Consider the following 21478-nt stretch of genomic DNA (forward strand, 5'->3'; position numbering starts at 1 on the left):
ACCCCGCGAGGTGCTGCCGCGCCGCCGGCTAACGGCCGCCGCCCCCTCCCCAACGGCCGCGCGGCGGGGGGCGGGGCCGGCGGCGCCCTCCCGCGGCGGCGCGCGCCACGGCCGGCCCCACCCCCTGCGCCGGGCGGGGGCGGGGGGCGGAGCGCCGAGGCGCACCTGGGCGACGCCGCGCCGCGCCCCTCAGCCCCAGCCGCCGCGGGGCTACCAGCTCGTCTCACTGCTACGGGGCCGCGGGGTCCCCCCCGCGTCTCCGAGCCGCCGCGTTAGCGCCGGCGCCTACGTTGAGGAGGCGGGGAGAGGTGGAGAGAGAGAGAGAGAGCGCTCCCCGCCCGGAGGGGACGGGGCGGGGCAGGGCAGCGCGCGGCTCCTGAGAGTAGGCGGGGGCTGGGCTCCGCCGCGCGGCCTCCCCCTCCCGGCCCCCTCGGCTCGGCTCGGCTTGGCTCGGCCCGGCCCCGCTCGCGCCCGCCTGCGCGGGGCTGCCGGGCGCGATGTCGGCGCGGCGGCGGCGGCGGCGGACGGCCGCCGAGGAGGAGCCCGAGCCGGACGACGGCAGCGACAAGGTGGGGCGCGCGGCGGCGGCGGCCGTTGGGGGCGCGCGGGGCGGGGCGGGCGCGCGGGGCCGCCCCCTACCCCCGCACCTTTCCTTTCTGCGCGGGGGGGGGGGCTTGGGGAAGGGGAGCCTGTTCCTGAAAAGTCGGTGCCCTCCTGTGTCGCCTGGGGGCGAATATTTGGGGGGGGTGTCTGCTTTCTTAAAAAAAAATATATAATGTATATATATTTATATATATATTTATATCCCTCGGTCCCCCTCTGCGCCCCCCGCCTCTCCCCGTAAAATTGCTGATCATTGCCCGTGCTGTGCCCACCGGCCTGCGAGCCCGGCGCCCTGCGGCTCCCTCCCCCGTCGCCATCCCCTCCCTAGAGCCTCCTCAGGCCGATACGGGAGCGCCTGCTCTCTGCCTGCCTCCGCAGCAAAGGTCAGCGCTGTTTACCTGCCGCCTCTCCTCGCCTTGCCTGGCCGTTTCTTGTAGCTCCCTCCTCTCTTAAGGAGTTGGGACGGATCCACAGCAGGCTTTGGGCAACGTGGTCGTGGTGAGGAGACAAGCGTGGGTGACCTGCTCAAGTTAAAGGCTGCATCAGCACTTCCATAGCGGCTGTTTATGGCTTTTTAAGTGATAGACGTTCACCTCTGGCCTGGAAAGGATCTACAGCATGACATTTCTGCTAAGGCAAGAGATTTTTGAAACACTATGCATCAGGTTCATTATAGTGCAAAACAACCAGAGTGTTATTCTTTTGTTTGCCACAGAGTTGAGGCTTATCTGTACAAAAGCAGAGTGCACCACAGTTGATGGTTATCTGAATAAAACTAACAGGACGTTTTCATTTTAGTAGCTAGAATAAAAAAAATCAAACACTCCTTCTGATTGCTAAAGTGAGTTCATAATACCTGGCGAGGGGTCTTGAATCAGTGACTATTTAAATCCTCTTGGACTTCCCAGTTGCAGAGTCTGCAGTCTGCCTTAGGTGTTGTGGCAGGAAATCAGAAAGTGAAACTCGCTGGTTGGTTTTTATTCTGCACTTTGGTTGCATGAACACAGGGCAAGTGAACTTATAATATGCGTTGAGGGCCGTGATCAAATGAGGTAGCATTTAGACCATACTTATCCATAGATGAAAGCTTACTTTTAAACATGATTTCTTGTAGCAGTCTGCTCAAAAACCTGTTTTCCTGTGGAGCTGTTCAGTTTTGCTTTATTCTGTAGGCAAAGTTTATTTCTGAGCGTGCTTGAATGTATGTGTTGAGCTACCTTCAGTGAATTCTGCCCAGTCAAAGCCTATACTCCTCTGAATGCAAAAGGATGGACCTAGAAGTTACTAATATTATTTTTGGCTTCCCTAGATGATCTCCAGGGAGGAAAACGGGTCCTTTCTTGTAGGCTGTGCTGTTACTGTTGCAGTTTGACAGTCCAGGCAAAAAGAGTGTTTAGTCCAATTTCAGATGATGTTGAACAAAAAGGACTTTGCTGTGTAAGCACATTGGATGTTTGTGAAAATATAAAGAAAATTAATTTAAATACGCATACATTTGCAATTATTGCTTGAGCTGTTAAAGGGGGAAAGCTTTTTCCACAGTACAGAATACCTTTTTTTTCCGCTCTTTTTTGGATGGATTATTTTGGGGACCCTCTTTGTTCCTGTTATGGCTGTTTAACTTATCTGTGATATACACGGCACTGATGACATTGGTGACACTTAATACTGGTAACAAAGGAAATACTTTGCATATTAAGCTGTCTTTAGTGCAATTAGGCAACTGGAAAGACAAACCAGCATTTTGTGCTGAATTTGCTATCTGTGGGTCATAGTTTAGATCTCTGTTTTGAATACACGTACATGAGTAATGTGTGCTGTAGGTGATTTGGTGAGAAGTATTGGTTCAGGTCATCTGTTTAGTATTCACAGATGCCACATTATACGTATTCTTAGATGGTTAACTTTCTGCTCTAGCTATTGCCTATCCTTTACAGCATGTAGCTTGCATATTATCCTTTTGCTCTTTGAGATTACTTATTTTGCATGGAACTACGTATTTGGACCTGAAACTTGCCCTTTTGTCCACAATTTCTTTTCAGTATGGTCATGATGCAATGGGTTGCCACTGCTTTTTAGTATGTAGCTCAGAAACTTCTCCCTCTTCTTCATTCATAATGAAGCAGAAAACAGATGTTTCCTTTCTTGTGGAAACTGATTTATTCTTCTTCTACTGATGTTGACCCAATTCATTCAGTTTTCCACATGCACAATGGTGATGTACTTTAAAGCAGCTTGTTTACCAAAGCAGAGAAATGCTCTTTGTTTGCCAAAGAACTCTGAGAACACTAAATATGTCTGGTGGGTTCCATTTTTTTGGACTTTTAGTGCTGTTTTCAGTACGTAATCTGGTATTTTTCATCATATGCTTACTGTGTCCATAGATGCTTCATTTTCTAGTGAATTTAAGTAGAGCAGTTTTTTCCCTCATCTATGCAATTTCCTATTATTAACTCAAAATATATTTGTTAGCAATTTCTACTTTTTTTCAAATAAAAGTTAACTTACTTGTTTTTGTACAGATATGGTACATACTTTGTGAAGCTTGTTCCTGAAGCTCCCAAGCTCAGTGTCTGCAGCTTCTCACTAGCTTGTAGTGCTGATGACTTTTTCCCAAAATTCCTGTGAACCTACCTCTTGCCCTGTAGAGCTTTGCAATTTCACAAGTTTGTTATTCCTTCATGTTGCTGTGTGATAGGAAGGAGTGATCTTTAGGTTTTCCCTTTTTTTTTGTCTGTTGCTGCTTGCCTTGCGCGCCCTTTTCCTAAGAATGTCTGGCCAAAACACCTGCATGCAGACTCTGCTGCCCTTCTGAACACGAGGGATAATTAGGTTTTAAAATAGTTAGTTAAAGTTTTACAAATTGATCTCTGTGCGTTTTCACACTTCTCTTAAAATTCCAGGTGTTTGTCCTCTTTTACTGAAAAGGAAGTGACACTGCTTTCAAATGCTTCAAAAATTTAGCATGTCTTGAAAGTAATCAGAGAGTTATTTCTGCTTCTGTTGTGCAGAGTTGTCAGAGTCGGATGCAGAGGGCAGAGTGGAATCTTGTTGTATTGCTAGCCGTGGGGACGAGTGACTGTTTGTCTCGGGTAATTGTTAATTATTTGCAACTAAGACAAACCCAAAATCACTGACCGGTGTTTCTCCTACAATATGGAAAAGCTGTTTCCATTCTATGACACAGTGCTTCCCGGGAATCAGTTACTAGATAAATTACTCAGACCTGTGAAGCTGGGCTTGGGACTTTGGTCTTTGTTCTCTAAAATCTCGTAAACCCACTTTGAGCTAAATGAAAATCCTGATGATGCTAATGGTTATAGTGGAACATTAAAGTCTCTCTCTGATGGGTCATTTACTTTTTTCATTTTACGTATTTATTTTGGAATAACTTGAAAATGAGTCTGTTTAATCTTCACAGAAGACTCTCACACTTGCACTGTCTGGTACAAGCATAGTAGTTATCAAAGGGTTAGCTCTTTCAAATGCTGATATTTTGGAAGTGGTAGTGAGTTAGGACTAGTGCAGGCAGAAAAGGATCTGTAGGTTTCAGTCTTTGGTTCCATGTGTGAGGTTATTCTCTCTCACTTTGTTGTGTTTTTGCATATATCAGGCTTTAATTGCTGGAAAAAGAAGACAGGTTTCATTTTTCAGGATATTTTGATGCTTTGATATCTTGACTTCAGAGGAAGATATCAAGGTACATCTAATTAAATATGCTACAATGTGGTCTAACTGAACTATTGACTAAAGTGTAAGACTTGTAGCAGAGCAGAAAGGTGGATGATGGAGAAGAAAAGTAAAGCAATGCTTATGCAAGTAAAATGACAAAATAAATTCTTTTGCTTGCTAAATTTTTCATATAAGTTGTTACAAAATGTCTGTCTTAATTTTCTCAGTTGCTCTTAATGTAGGTGATTCTGCATTCCCTGGAAGAAAACACATATTTGCCCCTATTCCTTATTATGTTCTAAAAAATTCCAGTATCAGCAGGTCATTGCAAAAGCTGGAATAACTAGAATAATTCTGGTGCGTAGTTCACTCAGCACGTGTTAATTGTAGTGGGGAGTGTGTGTGGTGTTAGTAGCTGTAAAACAGGAATTAAGATGTGTATTTCCTTCCAGAGGAAGACAGGTTGACATGTCTAGATTTTTCTGCATGACGCATGGCTGCGTTCTGGTAGCTGTTGCGAAGTAGCTAACAACAAGCAGTTTATATGGAAGTTTCATTTTTGGCAAGATGTCACATGTTTTGACCTCCTATTAGGGAGGCACAGTGTCTTGAATGTTTCATTTCCTCCTTTGTATGGCCAAATATTTGTGATTTTGTTTAGAAGATTTAGGTTAAGGATGGAAGTCCTGTCTGTTTTAGAAATGCCTCCCAAAAATGTACAAATAAACTTTTGCCTTGGGGTACTTGCCAAATGCTGAAAAGCAAGGAGCTTGAAGAATTCTCTAGTGTGCTTGTCCTTTGTAGTGTGTTGGATATGCATGTTTATGTGCTGAGCTTGTAGCAGCATGTGAACAGCTGTCATGTTTACATTCTTCCCCGTGCTTGTTAGGCCTGTATCATCTTGGCCTTGTTTGACTTGTGCTTAGTGAGCTGATCAGATACCTTCTCTTGAAGGATTATATGCCACCAAATGAACAAGTTACAGTGAGGTTGTTGCCTTGCTTCTCTGTCTTATAGAGGCCTGGGGTGTGAATCAAGAAAAGGAGAGTGGAGTATATTATTCATGTAATAGGCTCTGTCACCTACAATTTGAGAATGGTAGAGAAAAATGAAAATACCTCGAATCAAACATTTAATTTGGAATTGGGGTTGAAAGGCGACTTTGTCTTTTAGAACACAAAGACTTTTGTGGTTTCCATTTAACCTTTAAAAACCTTGCAAACATCCACCCATGATTTGAAAGCCATAGTATTTCAGTTCCAACCCCTATCAGCTCCTTGTTGTTCTTGTGTGTTCAACATGGCCTAAACCTGGAAAGCAGGAAGAGGAAGGGCTGCTTGGTTTTATGCTAAACTCCAAAACTGCATGTACAAGACCCAGCTGAAGTAGCATGACTCTTGATCTTTAGAGGGCTTTTTGTAGCAATTAAGTCAGCATTTCCTTCCACAATGATTGCTGTACTTCATGGCTATAAACCGGAACACTTATAATCAATCGTGTAAAATAATTAAAAAACACAATTCTTATTTACAAGAGAAAAATGTGTCCCCCAGTGATTGGGTTCTCGAACCACTTCATGTTGTGAAAGACAATTAGCTAGTTTATGTCAACAGCTTCCTCTTTGACTTCTGATTTTGCAAATCAACTTCCTTATTCATGAAATGTTTGTGGCCACTATAGCAATTAAATGGAAAATTAAGTGTTCAAGGTCATTCTTGAGGTAAGTTACAAAGGGAAGTTAAAGATAGTTGGTGACTTATTCCCCACTGGTTAATGTAGGAAATTTTAAAGCTTAAAAATGGCAGAATGTACTAAGTTTTGTTCGTTCAGCTTCAGCAGTGTGAAAGAACAAGGTTTATGTAGTTCAGCTGCTTGAGGTAGCTGTATTCCTCACTTGGTGAATGTTCACCCTTGAGATTCCCAAGTAACCTTTCAAAATATCATTGAGCAAATTTTGCAGTAGGATGACATTGGATTAAGAAAGTAAATCTGAAAATAAAAAAAATCTAGTGAAATGTTTTTCACTTTGTATTTAGATGAGCTACAGAAGAAATATCCTTTTCATCAATTTTATTGGGAAGTAGAGCTGGCCTTGATTATAAGATACCTTACTTAGCAGACAATTTGGGTTGTCAAGTTTATAGTTATGCAACGCCTCCTCTGCAGTGAATATTTTTGAATTTTTCTTAATTAGTACAAATTATTTAATAGATGGACAGAATTTCAAAGGTATATTTTTAATAGGAGTGTAAAATAAATAATTTAAATACATGTAATTTAAATCATACATTGTATTATCCTGTATAAAACACTACCTTGATTTGATAACCTGTAGGGGGACAGAAACTTAACAAGTATTGATGAGGACAAGTAAACATTTGAGTTTCTTGTGCAGTGGGGGTATGCTGCCTGTATTCAGTAGGATCTTTTAAGAAGATCTAGAACTTAGGAATTTAGCATATGATAGAAAACACTGGAATCCTACTTGTAGCCTTTGTTTGTAAAAATTGTGCACTTGGCTTTGGAAAACACAAATCCAGATTTGACTGGGGCAGTTGCAACTGAACGATGGATGGGGTTGCTCTCTGAAAACGCTGTTATATGCCAAAGTTTCTGCAAGCTTTCCTGTTGTACTTTTCAAGCTTTAAAAATTGTAGTCCTCTAATATGCATTTTGAGACTTGGTCCACACAGAGACAGTTACTGACTTGGTTTAGAGTTCTTTGTGGTGGGTAAAAGGCTTCCTGGACTGGCAGGTTGCACCAACAAAGCTCACATTGACAGCAGCGTGAAGCACAAGCTACTGAAAAACACATCAGATAAACACAGGAAGACTCCTTCTTCGAGGTGTTTGGATGCTCTGAAAAGTCCTTACAACAGTGACTTCGGATGTTATAAATCTCAAATCTAAAATATTTCTAATGAGGTGCACAAGTGAAAATTCATATAGAACATGTAGTTACTGTCTTAAATGTCTAAAGGATAAAACTATGCATGTATGTATTTTACTACTTGATTGGGTATGGTAATATTTTCTGCAATACCAAAAGCCCAGAAATGGAATAAAAAAATTTTGCGTATTCTTTCTTAGTTCTGAGTGCTTAAAAGTGAGCACATCTGTCACATGCAAGCAAGGATTAATATGAAAGAGTCTACCTTGTGGCTTTAGAGCCAGGATTATTGCCTGTCATCTGCACGGCAAATAGTGGCTTCTAGCGCTGTGCAAATATAATTTGCTGTACTCAAGCGCTGATTGAGTTAGCTGGAATGTGGCTTTGGAAAAGGTCTGTGACTTCTTTTATCGTAACATCTATGACTGATTTGCCAACATGTAGTACCATACTCTGAAAAACTTGTGTGAATAACATGGTTGTAAGCACATTAATTTATATATATAATATGTATATCTGTTTTTTTTTGTTTTTTACAGATTTTTTTTCTTAAGTCTTGACCACACTTGCAATAATTGCTATTTTTGCCTTTATTAACTGTAGAGAAGATTTAAGAGATACAGAAGGCATTAACCTTGTTTACTAAAAAAGTAGTTGAAGTAAAATCCATTCAAGAATGATATCTTCACCAGGCAGGCGAGAATAAAGTGAGCAAGGAGCAATGATTTTTGTTTTTTAAAAGCAATGGTATTTGCCCCCTGTGTAAGGTTAATATAGCTGGAGAGGATGCCATGGGTAGTGAAGCTGCCCAGAGGGTGAGGTGCCAGAGCTTGTCCTTTAATTAGCATCCTTGGAGGTGGGGGAGCTGGGGAGGTCTGGAGTGAAATCCCTGCTGGACCCTGGGGGCTGCGAGGCGGGGGGCTCGGACGCCTGGAGCGGCTGGCACACCGAGGCAGGCCATGCTCGGGCCCTGCAGCACCCTGGCCAGCTCCCAGCTCTCCGCTGCCTCCCGGCACCCTAAAACACACCATCAAACCCTACACCCCCCACCCAAATCCTAACCCTCTCCCCCACCATAGCCCCATTCTGTGTGGTTTCCTAAATATGGATTTAGTCATTGACTTTGGACAGTCTGGCTTCAAGAGTCTGTTTACAGAGATTTCAGTTACTGAGGCTATGGTTACCTTAAAGTGTAACTGCTCAAAAAAGGCAAACAGATTAAGAGGAAAAGGTTATCGCCTATAAATAAAGTCACTGTGTGATGGCTGAGATTGTATGGCTTCTTAATTCTGTGCTGTCTGGGGGGGGGGGGGAGGGGGAGAGAAACCTTTGCTCTCTTCCAAAATGCAAAAGAAACCCTTCAGGGTAGAGGAAGAAAATCACAGAATCACAGAATGGTTCAGGTTGGAAGGGACCTCTGGAGATCTTCTGGTCCAACCCCCCTGCTCGAGCAGGGTCGCCTAGATCACATTGCCCAGGATTGTGGAAAAGTAAGAAACGAGCAGTCATGTTCCCGGAGGCAGATTAGAAGAAACAAATCCTAATTCTTTCTCTCCTAACAAAGGAGAAAAAAAACAACAACACGAGAATGAGGGGGTTGGAAAGAGAGAGGCTTGGAAAATGGCGGTATAGTGACAGTGAATAAAGTTTTAAAGCACCAATACTTCACAGTCCCCAGAGCCATTTGGAACTGATGAACCTGAAGTGGCAGGGCAAGCTCAAAGCTGTCTGGGCTTGTACGGAGGCGAGGTGAGTCAAGGAGGTCAGGAAAAAGTTTGGTTTGAACAGAGCCAGAAGCTGAGCTTGGAGATAGCATCCTTTTTTCTGCTGTAGCAGGATCAAGTGTATCATTTTGACTCCTCAGAACTGTAGTTTTTGAAATGTTAGAACAAGTACTGTTGTAAGCACCTTTGCTGTTACCATTTTCTGAGGAAAAGATACTGTCTTCACCATTGGAGACAATTCATAATTAGGCTGCAGATTTTGCACTTGGGTTAGACAAAAAGTCTGTCTAGCAAGTGTGTTCCTGAGTGGTCCTTAGTCAATGCTGAAGAAGCAACTAAAGTATTGCAGGTCAGATGAAGAGATTATTTTGAATCATATTATGTCCACAGTACTCTTTCACTTCACAATTTGCTGTTTTCAGATTTGTTTTTTCCCAAAGTTAAATAGTACAAGTCCCAATTTAGGTATGTTTGGGACTGTGTCAGCAACCTCTTCTCATTGTGTAGAGTGACTATTTTCTCATATGTTCTGTTTCCTGTTGTTTTAATGTGACATTAATTCACCAGAAGACCCTTCTCCTTGTCCTGTAAATGAATAGTTTAAGAGATGTAGGTGAGGGGAATTTGTTAGAGTCTTGGAGATTTTTGGAAAACTTATATATTTTGTCAGTTATTTTATTTCTGGAAACACATATCCTCATCCTTACATATGTGGGTAGAAAATGAACCTGGAATGTGAAGTTACTTGAGTGCAGCAAGTAGCATCACAACATCTGAGTGCTGGCCTTCCTATGAATGTTTATTGAAATACTCTTATCTCCTGCAACATCTAGTTTCACTGGTGCACGGTTGTCTTGTCTTAGATGGTAATGTGGAAATTACAGTTCCTAAAGTAATGTTTGTGATTCCGATACTGTTTTCTGACATAATAACTAATATTCCTGTATATTGTCTTGGTCTTTTTTTTTTTTTTTGTCACAGGAAGTGGATTTGGATGAAAAATTTGGAGAATTGGATCTCAGAAATGATTTGGATATTCCTGATGTTCCCCCATCAACAGACAGCACTCCAGAAATCCTCAAAAGGGCATTGTCTGGCTTGTCTGCCAGGTATAGTAAAACAAACAAGCTCTCAAATTTGAGAGCTGCTGACTAAAATTATTACAGATCATATTATGGTTTTAATTTTCATATGATAAACATGAAAATTGAAATTTATTTTTATTTAATATCACAATTGATTTACTTACATTTGGATAGCCCATTTTATCTAATTAATATTTTATGCATAGTACGTGAAGATTGCCCACTGCATGCATTTCTAAATAGATCACTGCAGTGTTTAGCTACAGTTTACTTCCACATTTGTGATTGTTTCCTCTAAGCATTGCTATAAAATGGGCTAAAGAATAGCAATTGGGTTTGACCTCCAGAATATGGTTTTTTTGGGTGGTTATAATACACTGACTTCATCCATCCAGTGTTAATCAGAGGTCATTTGTGAAAGGAAAAAGAGTACAAATTCTCTGTCTGGGTGAGCTTTGTTTGTTTTTTGTACCAGCTTTTTCCTCTTACTCATAACTTTAAAGAGAAGTTAAATACAACATAGCTTTTTCCTGTAAGCCATGTGGGGTTTTTTTCTGCCTTCTCTGTCTTTTCAAACCCTGTTTTCTAACCTCCGCCCTTGTTCACAGGGACGTAAGGAGTAGCAAACTGTGTGCGTGTGTGGTTATACAGCTAGATATATAGATAGTCTTGGCAATCTCCATATTCATGGAGGCTAATGGATAAAACTCCTGTTAAATTTCTTTATGTAGTTTCTTTACATACAAAACATTTCCTTGGTCAAATACTTTTGGAGATGGTTATTAGCATTTCCTGTCTTTCAGTAATCCAGTGAAAGCATGTAGATGTGGGAGAGATTATATACTGAAGAACTAGCTAGGAAAACAAGTATGTGTATCCTGTGTACTTTATGCTTAATTTATGAAATCAATATATGATTTATATTTTATACACAACTCAAGTCTTGCAGAAGTCAGAAGGCAGACCTTCAAGCCAGTGTATGATAAAACTTTCCAAGCCCTTGTTCAAAAAACTGATCTCCAGTAGGTGTCTCCAACAGTAATGTAAAAACTAAAAGTTTTTTCACTTGCACATTGTCTAATGCATTCTCTCTTTTTGTCTTGATGTCTAGTAGCTACAAAAAAATGTATTGTGGCCAGGTTTCACAAAGCATGTTCCCAAACTGCACCATTTCAGAACAGAGTGTGAAACTATCTCTACTGCCATCACATGTCAAAATATTCAGTTACTATCATTTTCAAATTTCTCTTACTGTGTTAATATATTGTGGAAGTCTTAGGTCTCCAAATCAGCCTTCTTCTAGAATAGAAGGCAGTTAGGTTGCTACCTCAAGACTTGGACTAAGAAGTGCAGGTGATACCTTTCCTGTTTTACATTCTTGAAATTCTTTATTGCGGTGTTTGCACAAAGATGTTTTGAGTGCAAAATTAAATTCTTGGTCCCTTGTGAATGCCAGATTCAAAACTACCTGCTAATATGGTTTAATATCTGAGGCAGCCCCACCAGAACTGTTGTCATAATGGGTAACGTGAACGAGTTGCACTGTAGCCCTAAAATGTTGTCACATTTTAGATTTGACCTTTAGAGGAAACAGCATCCATGCCACGCTGGCAGAAGTTTCCGATATAGTGAACTTGTCATAGTATTAGGTGGCTTCATAGATTCCGGTGCTTTTATCTTATTTACCAAAGCTGGCTTTCCAGTACTGTGCTTGTCAAAAACCTCGGGTTTTCATATGGCATTTTGACATTTTTCTTTTGAGAATTTGAACTCTTTTACTGGAGTCTTTTGTTCGTGATAGATATGTCACTAAGCAAGTTGCTACTCTATAGCTAACGCAGCAAAGGAATTTAAAGCATCTGTTGCAATACAGTCAGTTCTGCCTTTGTTCCGATAGCTATGGCAATGCCAATTAGTGGCTTTAGTTACTGTTAGTCCGCCAATGAATAACATCCTTTAAAAGTAAATGAATGTAATTCAAATTTACATTAAGACTGGGTTGTGAATCTAAACTAATAGTGTCTCTTTAAACAAATGTCTCTGTTGATGCAGCAAGGAAGCCTAAAAGACTGTTAGCAAAGCGATAGAAAGAATTGTTTTAACCCGTAGTACATTTTTTGTGATTAGGTGGTTTCAGTATACCCTTGTGGGCAAGATTCTTGAAGGGAAAAACACACAAACAAGAGGAGAGAAACTTACAGAAAATGGACTATTAATAACTAGAAACACTTCAATGTCAGGGTGGAGCATGTGAGAAATTTAATTCCAGAAATTTGTGTGTTTGTTTGTTTTTTAAATGAACTGAGGCTTTGATTTTTTTTTTCCTGATACCGGTTGGGGTGGAGGGGAGAAGAAATTGCATTTTGTTTAGTCTTTTTGTTTTTCATAAAAAGAAACATGGGTTTACTTGTTCAGCAAACGCTTTTCAGTCCTTGTTTTAAAAATGCGTTGTTTCATGAAAGAAGGCATTAATGATAACAGGAGTTTCTATTCTACGTTCCTTAGGCAGTGGCAAGCAGTTGCAAAGGTATACAAGGATAAAAGAGTACAACTGGCTTACTCCATCATCCCTCACTTCTGCATGTTGCCCTGTCCTGGTTCTAGTGCTCGCATGAGCACAGGACTGCTTTCAAGAGATGGCACTCTGCCTGGAAAAATAGCTACTTTGCTAATAAGGAAAGTCTGTGATGACCTCTTCTTTCTCTGTCACTCCTCCAAAGCTGATATGCCTTTCTTTTTTCTTCCCCCCCCCCCCCCCCACCACTGGCAGCCTTTCTTTAAAACGCAAGTCTTTACATGGCTGAGAGCCTATATATCTTGCTGATTATATAGTGCTTTTTGAGAGTCCTGATGTATTTTCACAGCACCTTCAACGGGGTGTTTGAGCCATGTAATTGCAAATAAGTTTTTTATTTGGGTGTGGGGGAAGAAGAAAGATTACTGACTTTGATTTCTTTCACTGAATATTTTATTTACTTGGATGCTTGGTTAATTCTGGGTCTTTTGCTGTGTATTTTATTAAATAAGCAAGAAATTTTGTGTAATTACCACAGTTTCTAATATACTTTATTATCCAATTAGTAAAGGAAGTGGCCTTTATTTTAATTTATAACTTGTTGCTTTTTATTCTCTTATTTTTATAGATGGAAAAACTGGTGGATTCGTGGAATCCTAACTCTAGCTATGATTTCGATGTTTTTTCTGATCATATACCTGGGATCATTTATGCTGATGCTTCTGGTAAGTTTGTTTAAATGTGTTCTTCTGCGCCAGACTAACTTAACTTCTTCATTCATCATGCATAAAACATAGCTGGAAGCAACTGCACAGCCATTTCAGAAAGCAGTTTGCCTTTTATTTATGTGAATAGGAATATTTGTGAAAAACACTGAACAGAATCAGAATTGGGCTTTGTGGATAAATGGCATCTTCCATACTTTAATTTCTTATTTTAAATAGGTCTAATAAGTAGTCTAGGAACTTTAACAATTTTTACCTTCAAGCTTATAAAACTACTCTCATCCATTTGCTTGCCCAGTTTCCCCCACTTTCTATTTAAATTTTTTTGAAGTTTGTTTTTAAAAAAGATTTTATTTTTTTTGTTTGTGGTGGTGGTGGATTTTTTTCATTTTTCAGGCTGAGGAAAGCAGGCAGCTCTTGTCTGTTAGCTGCAACTTGTCCTGAAAGGCTTTCCTCAGTCATGCTCCATTAGTTTCCTGCTTCTCTGCAGGACTGCCTTGTGGCTTTGGGTTGTCTGTAAAATAGAGCTAGATCTGCCTCTGAGGTACAGAAGTAAAATGCGTTTTTAGGTTGTGAAGTGAACAAATACCACAATGATAGCATTCATATAGCCTCCCTGCCTCCCCCCCCCCCTTTTTTTTTTTATTTTTTAGATGAATAATGGTTTAAGTATCTTTCCCAGCCATGTCAAGTAACAGGCAGGGATGGGGCTTCTAAAATGTTGAAATGAGTACTTCTGATTAACTGCTTTTTTTTTTTCTTCTTCTTCTTACTCTAAATTTGTCTAAGTGTCAAAATGTGTTCTTATTTTTTCCATGGTCTACCTTGAAACACATCTTGGAGTGTAATGGTTTGAGATATTGGAATGTTATTTCACCAGTTTTATGCTCTGTATTACAGCCTCTTACATCCTAATGGCACTAGTGTGTATATATTTTTTTCTTCAGAAAAATGAAATAATAAACTTGTAATCCATTTTTTCAAAGGTAGAGGATTTTCTTTCTTTGAGAGTGGGAGGAAATGGAAAAAAAGCTCCTTTAAAGTATAGATTATCATCACAGAGTGCTTCCCCCACCCCCAATTCTTCCTTTAGTAGTCTATAACACTTCTAGAATGATGACAACTGGAACAAAAAGGAAGCAGTCAGTTTGCATTGTGATTTTTATATATTATGGTATACTGTAAGATTCTATAGCTTTGCCTATGACAGCAGTTGAACCACAAAGTAATTAAAAATCCTATATAATTATTCATCTCTTGCACCATAAAGCAAAAACTCAGTCATCTAGTATCTTTATAATTTTGACATTTGCTCGGAGACTATTTAAAAAAGAAAAAATGGAGCAGAAAGACTGTTTTGTTCATGAATGATTTCCCTTCACCAGAATCAAATAGTTTAAATTTTGACAAAATTCTTGACAAGATTGTGCCTTTAAACACAAATGTCCTTTTCCACTGCAAGGCACGATCCCTTAATGTTGCTTTTGCAAATATCATTCAAGTTTATAATGTAGGTAAAGCATAAGAGGAAGCATGAGATAGGTGGACTTCTAAATTAACTCACTGAGGTGATGTAATACCGTTTGAACTGTGTTTATGTGTTGAGCAAGATGAAATTTATTAATGAATGCCAGTGCTAAGAGAGTATTGCAAAGCCTAGTGTGCCTACATGCACAGGCAGTGTAGGCAGATCTTTACTCCTACCTCTGCACAGGACTACTTATGACCAATATTTGGAAATACTTTAAATCTGGACATGGTGATCTGCTTGGGGACTATGGATTAGACAAAACTGGCAAATAGGCCTTTGGAGCCCAAGACTGGCAGGACAAACTTCCAGACTTGCACAGGCCAGCACAGAAGTAGTCAGATCATCAAGACAAAATGAAGGCAGCGGAGAGTGTGACATTCAGACCTGGGTTAGATGAGCTTTGCTTCTAATCATCAATGCTAATTAGCAGTATAGACTTACTGTTAATGAGCTGCTTGCAAGTAGAAGACCTGGGTGTCCAAATTATGTTACACACCTACTTTTCCCTTTGGATGTAATAAATACCTCTTAAACTAAATTTAAAAATAAAACTTAGCCAAAAGAACTAGAAGAGCCCTTTTTTTACAGAAAATGCTTCTGACTTACCACTGCCAAATTGTTTTAATGAAGAAAAGTTGTTTAATGATTGAAATCTTGCAGCTAGCCCAACATTCCTTTTCTCAGCATGCCTAATGTTTTTTAGTTTTGGGGGGGTTTAAACAAAGCTTTAATTTTCCCCAAATTCTCTTTGAAGTTGTCTGAGGTCTGTGTGGAATTTCAATTCAAAATATTTTTTCCCCTTAATGCAGGTTGCAGTACTCCCTACTGCCTTTAAGGAACAACTACAGTACATCTACGTAATTCTTTTTCTTTTAATTTTAGGTCTTAAGCATCCAGGTGAAGTGTTTCCATGAAATCATTACTATAGGTTACAGAGTCTATCACTCATATGAATTACCGTGGTTTAGATCCCTAAGCTGGTGAGTAGCAAGCAAGCAAGAGATTTGAAATAGAAACCTTCATATTCTTCATATCCTATTATGGTGGAAGGACAGCTTTATAGGAAGTGTGCAGAGCTAAAACCTGGCATCTCTCTTAATACACTATTCTGTAATTGTCTTCCACTTGTGAACTTGGACAGGTCAGTTGGTCTTGTACTACTTTAATTTTTTTCCTGTTGTAAATACATATATATGCATACATATATACTTTAATAAGAATTGAGCACATATAAGCTATCTAAAATGTGCGTAGCCAAATAATCACCTAATTTACATTATCTGCACTGCTTTGATTCTTTGGCAATTATTCCTGCTTAAGAAATAAATAGAATAGGTACCTAAAACTTTATAAGCTCCTCTTCACACAAAAAAGTAATATAATAATGTATAACTTTTTAATCCTTTCCAATTTTGAACTTAATCACAGGACTGCATAAATACAGAAGTGTTGTGGGATCTTCTGAAAGAGAAGACTAGATTAATTTTTCTGGCAAATTCCAGATATTTGTGACAATGTGCTGTTTATATACAGCTGAATAGAACTGGGGAAATTAACTCTGCTTCTGAGTTCTGGGAGGAAAAATAAAGGCTTTCGATTAGATTGAGCATTATAAGAAGGTACCAGGAACATGTAGTCTCTAAGGTGCTTGGGGACATGATTCTTCAGTCTTGTCCTGTGCTTTTTGTAAATTGAAATGTCTAAGTTATTCCCTGCCTCTTGTTACATTGCTTTTTCAGTTCTAGAAGCAATTTTACTGTGAAAAGTGGTGGATTTGTGTTGTTAGCTCTCTGTAAAGCCTCATCAGTTCCCAGCTGGTCACCTCCTGTGTTATAGAGAGGACTGGTCTATTGCCTGCTTTATTCTATAGCTTCTGGATCTCCAACTAGAGCAAAACTGGGCTTGAATGATTCGCAACCTTGCCAAAATTTTTAGGAGGAGAGGTGGAATCCGCTGCTTTGTCTGCTTTCTCAGTTAACCACCATTACTTTTAGAGGTGAAACTCAAAATCAGCTTTACTATATTGCTGTACTGGTTAAATCAAAGCTTTCAGTCTGATGTCTTGCCTCTGAAAGTAAATAATGAGAAATTTCAGTGAGATGAGAGAGTCCTGTTACTGGTCTAAACGCCAGCTAGCTGTTTGGCATGTTTAAAGATGTGAAGCCTCGAAAAGTGAACTTTAGCGTCTCTGGGAGACGGGGACGATTAGAAAGAAATGAGCACTGCTTTGTCCAAGAATACCCAGAGATCCAGTCCATCTTAAATTGCAGGTTCTTAGCCTCTGTGACTGATCTCAGTAATAAGCTAAAAAGTATGTTCCTTGTGTGCATCTATTACTGGCTTTAGATTTGCTGTTTCTTTTTTACTGAATGCTGCTTTAGCATTTGAGGATCTAACTGTGACTTAACTCTGGAAAGCTGATTATACTTGTATGAAGACCTTGTAGCAGAGTTACCTATACACCAAGTCTTGACTGAATGTAGCTTCTTTGAAGATCCTTCAAAAAGACTTGTCTGAAGGTGGCATTTTGGCTCCTTATAGAACCTTGGGTATGGACAGGGTCCCGCAAATTTGTTTTTAAAAGTTTTAGTAGTAGCTGCATTTACTAGTTTGTTGGTTGATTTAGCGCGGTAAGATTATTGCTTGGTGAAGAACACTAAAAGGCAAGCAAAGGGTGTGGTGAGCTGGAGCAGAAGATGCATCAATAATTCTTTTGGGCAGGAATCATTAGGCCAGACTGCAAAAGTGAAGTTATGTTCAGGTCCTCAAGCCTCCTGGCAGATCCAAACTGTCTTATAGCCTCAGAGAATTAATTATGCAAGTACTTTCTCTTTGTTCGTAGGGCAGAAACCACAAACTATCCTTTTTATGCAGTATACAGAAAAAAATATGCAGAATTGCTTTTCTCTGTATGGATAATGCTCGATACTTGCTCTTTAGTTTTTGATTATGGAATATCTCAAAAGGACTTGAATAGGTATGGAGTATTCTATACTATAATTCCGTATGAAAGTGTTTCTCAAATTGTATCCATCTCCAAAATTTGTCTGTGTTTTTTTGTTTTTTTTTAATGCAAGTTTCTTTGGAAGAACTAAATTGCAGGAACTGACTCATCAGAGGAGGCAGCAACTCAGAAGTAAAAGTGAAAGACTTGATTTATACTTGCATTTATTTTTTTTTTAATCACAAATATTTTCCGATTTTCTATTTTTTTCCCTTTTTTTTTTTTTTGAAGAACACTAAAAGATTTATCATCTTGTCAGAGTAACTAATGTCTGTTGTATGTTACAGGTACTTCTTGCTCTGTGTGAACTACTTTTTTTATGGAGAGACTGTGGCTGATTACTTTGCTACGTTTGTTCAGAGAAGAGAGCAGCTTCAATTCCTAATTCGTTACCACAGGTTTATATCTTTTGCACTCTATTTGGCAGGTGAGTGTAAGAAATCACAGAAATGAAAGAACATTGTGCTGCATTTGTTTCTGTAGTTTGGATTTCAAAAAACTTCCTTCATACCCTGTAGCTTTATCCACTTTCAGTTCTTCTTTCTACTGTGTTGATGGTCACGTTTCCATTTTTCTTGGGAAAAGATTAATCCAAATTTCATGTTCACTGAGAAGAAAATAGCCTAAAAATGTAGATGATCTTGAGAAAGTCAAGCTAATATTGCTCATTAGGAGTCAGCATAAGTTCTGATAACTTAAGGACTGGGCTCAATACTTGAATATATGAATAGTATTATAATATATATGAATAGTATTTAGTATGAATGGTATCCATTGAGATGACTTGTATGTTTAATTGCTCTGCTGGATTGATGCTTTTTTGTGCAAGTGTTCTGCCAGATCTACAGGAATAAGATTTACTGTTAGATTTTAAATTTGCTATGCAAAATACCTGAAACCTTACTTGGTCTGCAAGATATTCAAATATTGTATCATTGATAAATTTTCCTCGCTTTCCAGAGAAACGGTATTTTAAAAGCTTCTCCTCTAGGAAAAAGAAACAAAGTAGTCTGTCTTATGGCATATTGCTTTCTGAACAAGTAATTATAGTCCACAGTATTTTCAGAAATGCAATTAAAATGACTTTTTTAAAAATGAGTTGGCTGAAGATGAACGTGAGCCTAATGGACAGGACACTGGGCCTATGCTCAAGACTGAGTTTGATTTCTGACTCTGCAACTGGTCTTGCTGGAGGGTGTTGGCCAAGTTGCTTCAGATTTTACATTAGTAAAATAGGAATAACAATTCTAACTTCCTTTTTTAACTTTCTTTTAACTGCCTCATCAGGTAAAGTGTTGCCCAAGAGGGGAGTATTAGAGGAAATTAGAACAAGTGGTTGTTATTGCTTCTAAGGTGGTGCATTTCTCAACTTCTAACTCTACTGGTGTGTGCCAATTCACCAAACTTATGTTCCTCTGAAACTCCTCTTTTCTACCCTCCCTCTTGATTAAATTAATCTTCTGCAATTTACGGTACGGTTTTCCTAAGTTATTTCTGTTAACCACTTAAAAAGAAGCTTGTTGACCTTCCTTTTTGAATAGCTCTTAAAGGTGGCGGTCTCCTCCCTAAAAATTTGATGTGTATGATGGGACTTTTCAACTGTTGAAGTAATGAAATGGACATTACTCATGTTAATTAAAACTTGCCTTCTAATGAGAATAAGTCATTCTGCATATACACTGACTGAATAGAAGCAAATGGTCCTGAAAGTTGATGGATTAAGAACTGCTTTAGAGGAAAAGAATTTCTGTTATGTCATGGTTCATTGGAATTAAATACAATACTGTCCAAATTATACCTGCTTTGTTTTACAGGTTTCTGCATGTTTGTTTTGAGTTTAGTGAAGAAACATTATCGTCTACAGTTTTACATGGTGTGTATTAACCACTTTCCTGTGATCACTCATGTTGTTATGGAAATCATTTGAAGCTGTAATGTCCTTATCTTCATAAAATAGCTTGGAAGACAGGGAAAAGGATGCTTAAACTCACAGTAATGTGAATTCAAGTATCATTGGTCCGTTCAGGATCTCTTCACCTTGTGGCTTATTATTATATCACAACATATGGTCTCTTAGTGAATAGAAGCTATGACTTATGAGGTCCCATGTATAGAAAATGTGATACATCTCCTTTTGGTGATAGTCTGCTAAGAAAGAGATTCCTGGTGGAAGTAGTGTGTGCTTATCTCACAGGTCAGAAGCCAAATATATTCACAACATCATGGGGAATGGTTCTTGTGACTGAAGTGTTATTTTGTAGAGGCCCCACTACAGTACTATGAAGGGAATGTATCTCAAGCCCTTCATGGAAGATTTATTCTGCAACACTTAACAGCAGTTCTGGAAGTGTATTCTGCTGTGCCTGAATAGATTTTCAGTCTGTTAAACTGTTTTTGTCTCCAGTATTTGGCCACCTGATAAAAAGCATAGTAGATAATCAAGAACATGAAACTCTCTCTTTTAGGTATCTAATAAGAGAAAAGTAATGGTGTACCCTGAGCAATCAGTCATTGCATTAAAAAAAAAAAGAAGACTTTAGTCTTTTGTATAGGAATGATTAGAAGCAACAATAATACTGTAGAGCTCCTCTTGAAAGAGCTTAGGTAGTTGGCGGAGAACATAACCTTAAAGATTTCATAAAGTCCCAGGACTGCAACTAGCCTCTCTGTTTCTATAGCACTTTAAGTAGCATTTTACTATTGAGGATCCCTGATTATTGACAAGGACCTAGCTGAGCTGAGCACTTTGTAAGCATGTGAAAAACAGCTTCTTACTCAAAAGAATTTACCCTGCTTGTTGGGAAAACTCACTTGTCTGGGAGAGGCAGTTTTCTAGGAGAGATGGTCTTTGTCTTCTAATGTGCAAAATACAAATCCTCAAATTGGCACAAGGTAAATATATTAATTCCCTGCCCCTCCCCTTTTTTTTCCTCTCCTGAAAGAGGAAGGCGGAAAGAAAATGTGTTGAGTCATATGACTTGGCGCCTGTCTGTAAAGCATTATGGTGTGACTATGTAAGAGTCTCATCAGAAAAGAGGGAGCCATGTGTCCTCTGCCAGTGGGGACAGAAGGTTTGGAGAGAGGAGGAGAGTAGCCATTTGTTTTTAATTGGTGTTCCAATACTGCTGTATCAGCAATAGAAATTTTGCTGCAGAGATGCTTTAATAAACCGGCAGACAATGTGCTTCAGAAACCTTTAGGCAGTTCTGGCACCCCCTTTCGGCCTTCTCAAGTTTTCTCAACTGGAAGTAGATCCTGGCTGTCATAGGAAAACTGATATGATATGAGAATTAAAAAACAGCACATTCTGAGTGTTAAATAGCCCCAACATTTAGGGTGCTTAACTTCAGTGTTTACTGGAAAAATGACCAGTTCTTGATTTAAAAGTTCCCGGAAAATAAAGTCTAATGTAGAAGCTTTACTGGTAAACTGGAAATTACTTTATTGTATACTGCTGCTGCAGAATAAACACCAAGTATGTACATTAATATAGATGAAACTGGTGGTTTAAACGACCATGCACACAGAAATTAACATTTTCCTTTCTGGTAGTCTGAACCTTAGAAATTTCATGTTTCATAAAAGGGCTGGTATTGTGTCACGAGATTTCCGTATTGTTGTAGCATGACTCCTTCATGAGTTCTTCACTGTCATTTTAATGTTACAGTTCTAACTTGTCTATTATATGTATATACAGAATATCACGTTGCCTACCATTTCTTTGTTTCT

At 39.3% G+C, this 21478-nt stretch overlaps 1 protein-coding gene across 1 annotated transcript in view; it reads left to right on the top strand.

The window, feature by feature from the left end:
* Positions 1-497: 497 nt before the first annotated feature.
* CDS1 (CDP-diacylglycerol synthase 1) overlaps positions 498-21478 on the top strand; it is a 34112-nt gene continuing 13131 nt past the window's right edge. Inside the window, exons 1-6 of the mRNA XM_067296985.1 lie at positions 498-569; positions 9871-9998; positions 13118-13214; positions 15628-15725; positions 18037-18176; positions 19564-19622. Of these exons, the coding sequence (XP_067153086.1) occupies positions 498-569; positions 9871-9998; positions 13118-13214; positions 15628-15725; positions 18037-18176; positions 19564-19622 (594 nt within the window). The remainder of the gene's footprint in view (positions 570-9870; positions 9999-13117; positions 13215-15627; positions 15726-18036; positions 18177-19563; positions 19623-21478) is intronic.

This window comes from Apteryx mantelli, chromosome 5, assembly GCF_036417845.1.
Source record: "Apteryx mantelli isolate bAptMan1 chromosome 5, bAptMan1.hap1, whole genome shotgun sequence".
Classification (NCBI taxonomy): Eukaryota; Metazoa; Chordata; class Aves; order Apterygiformes; family Apterygidae; genus Apteryx; species Apteryx mantelli.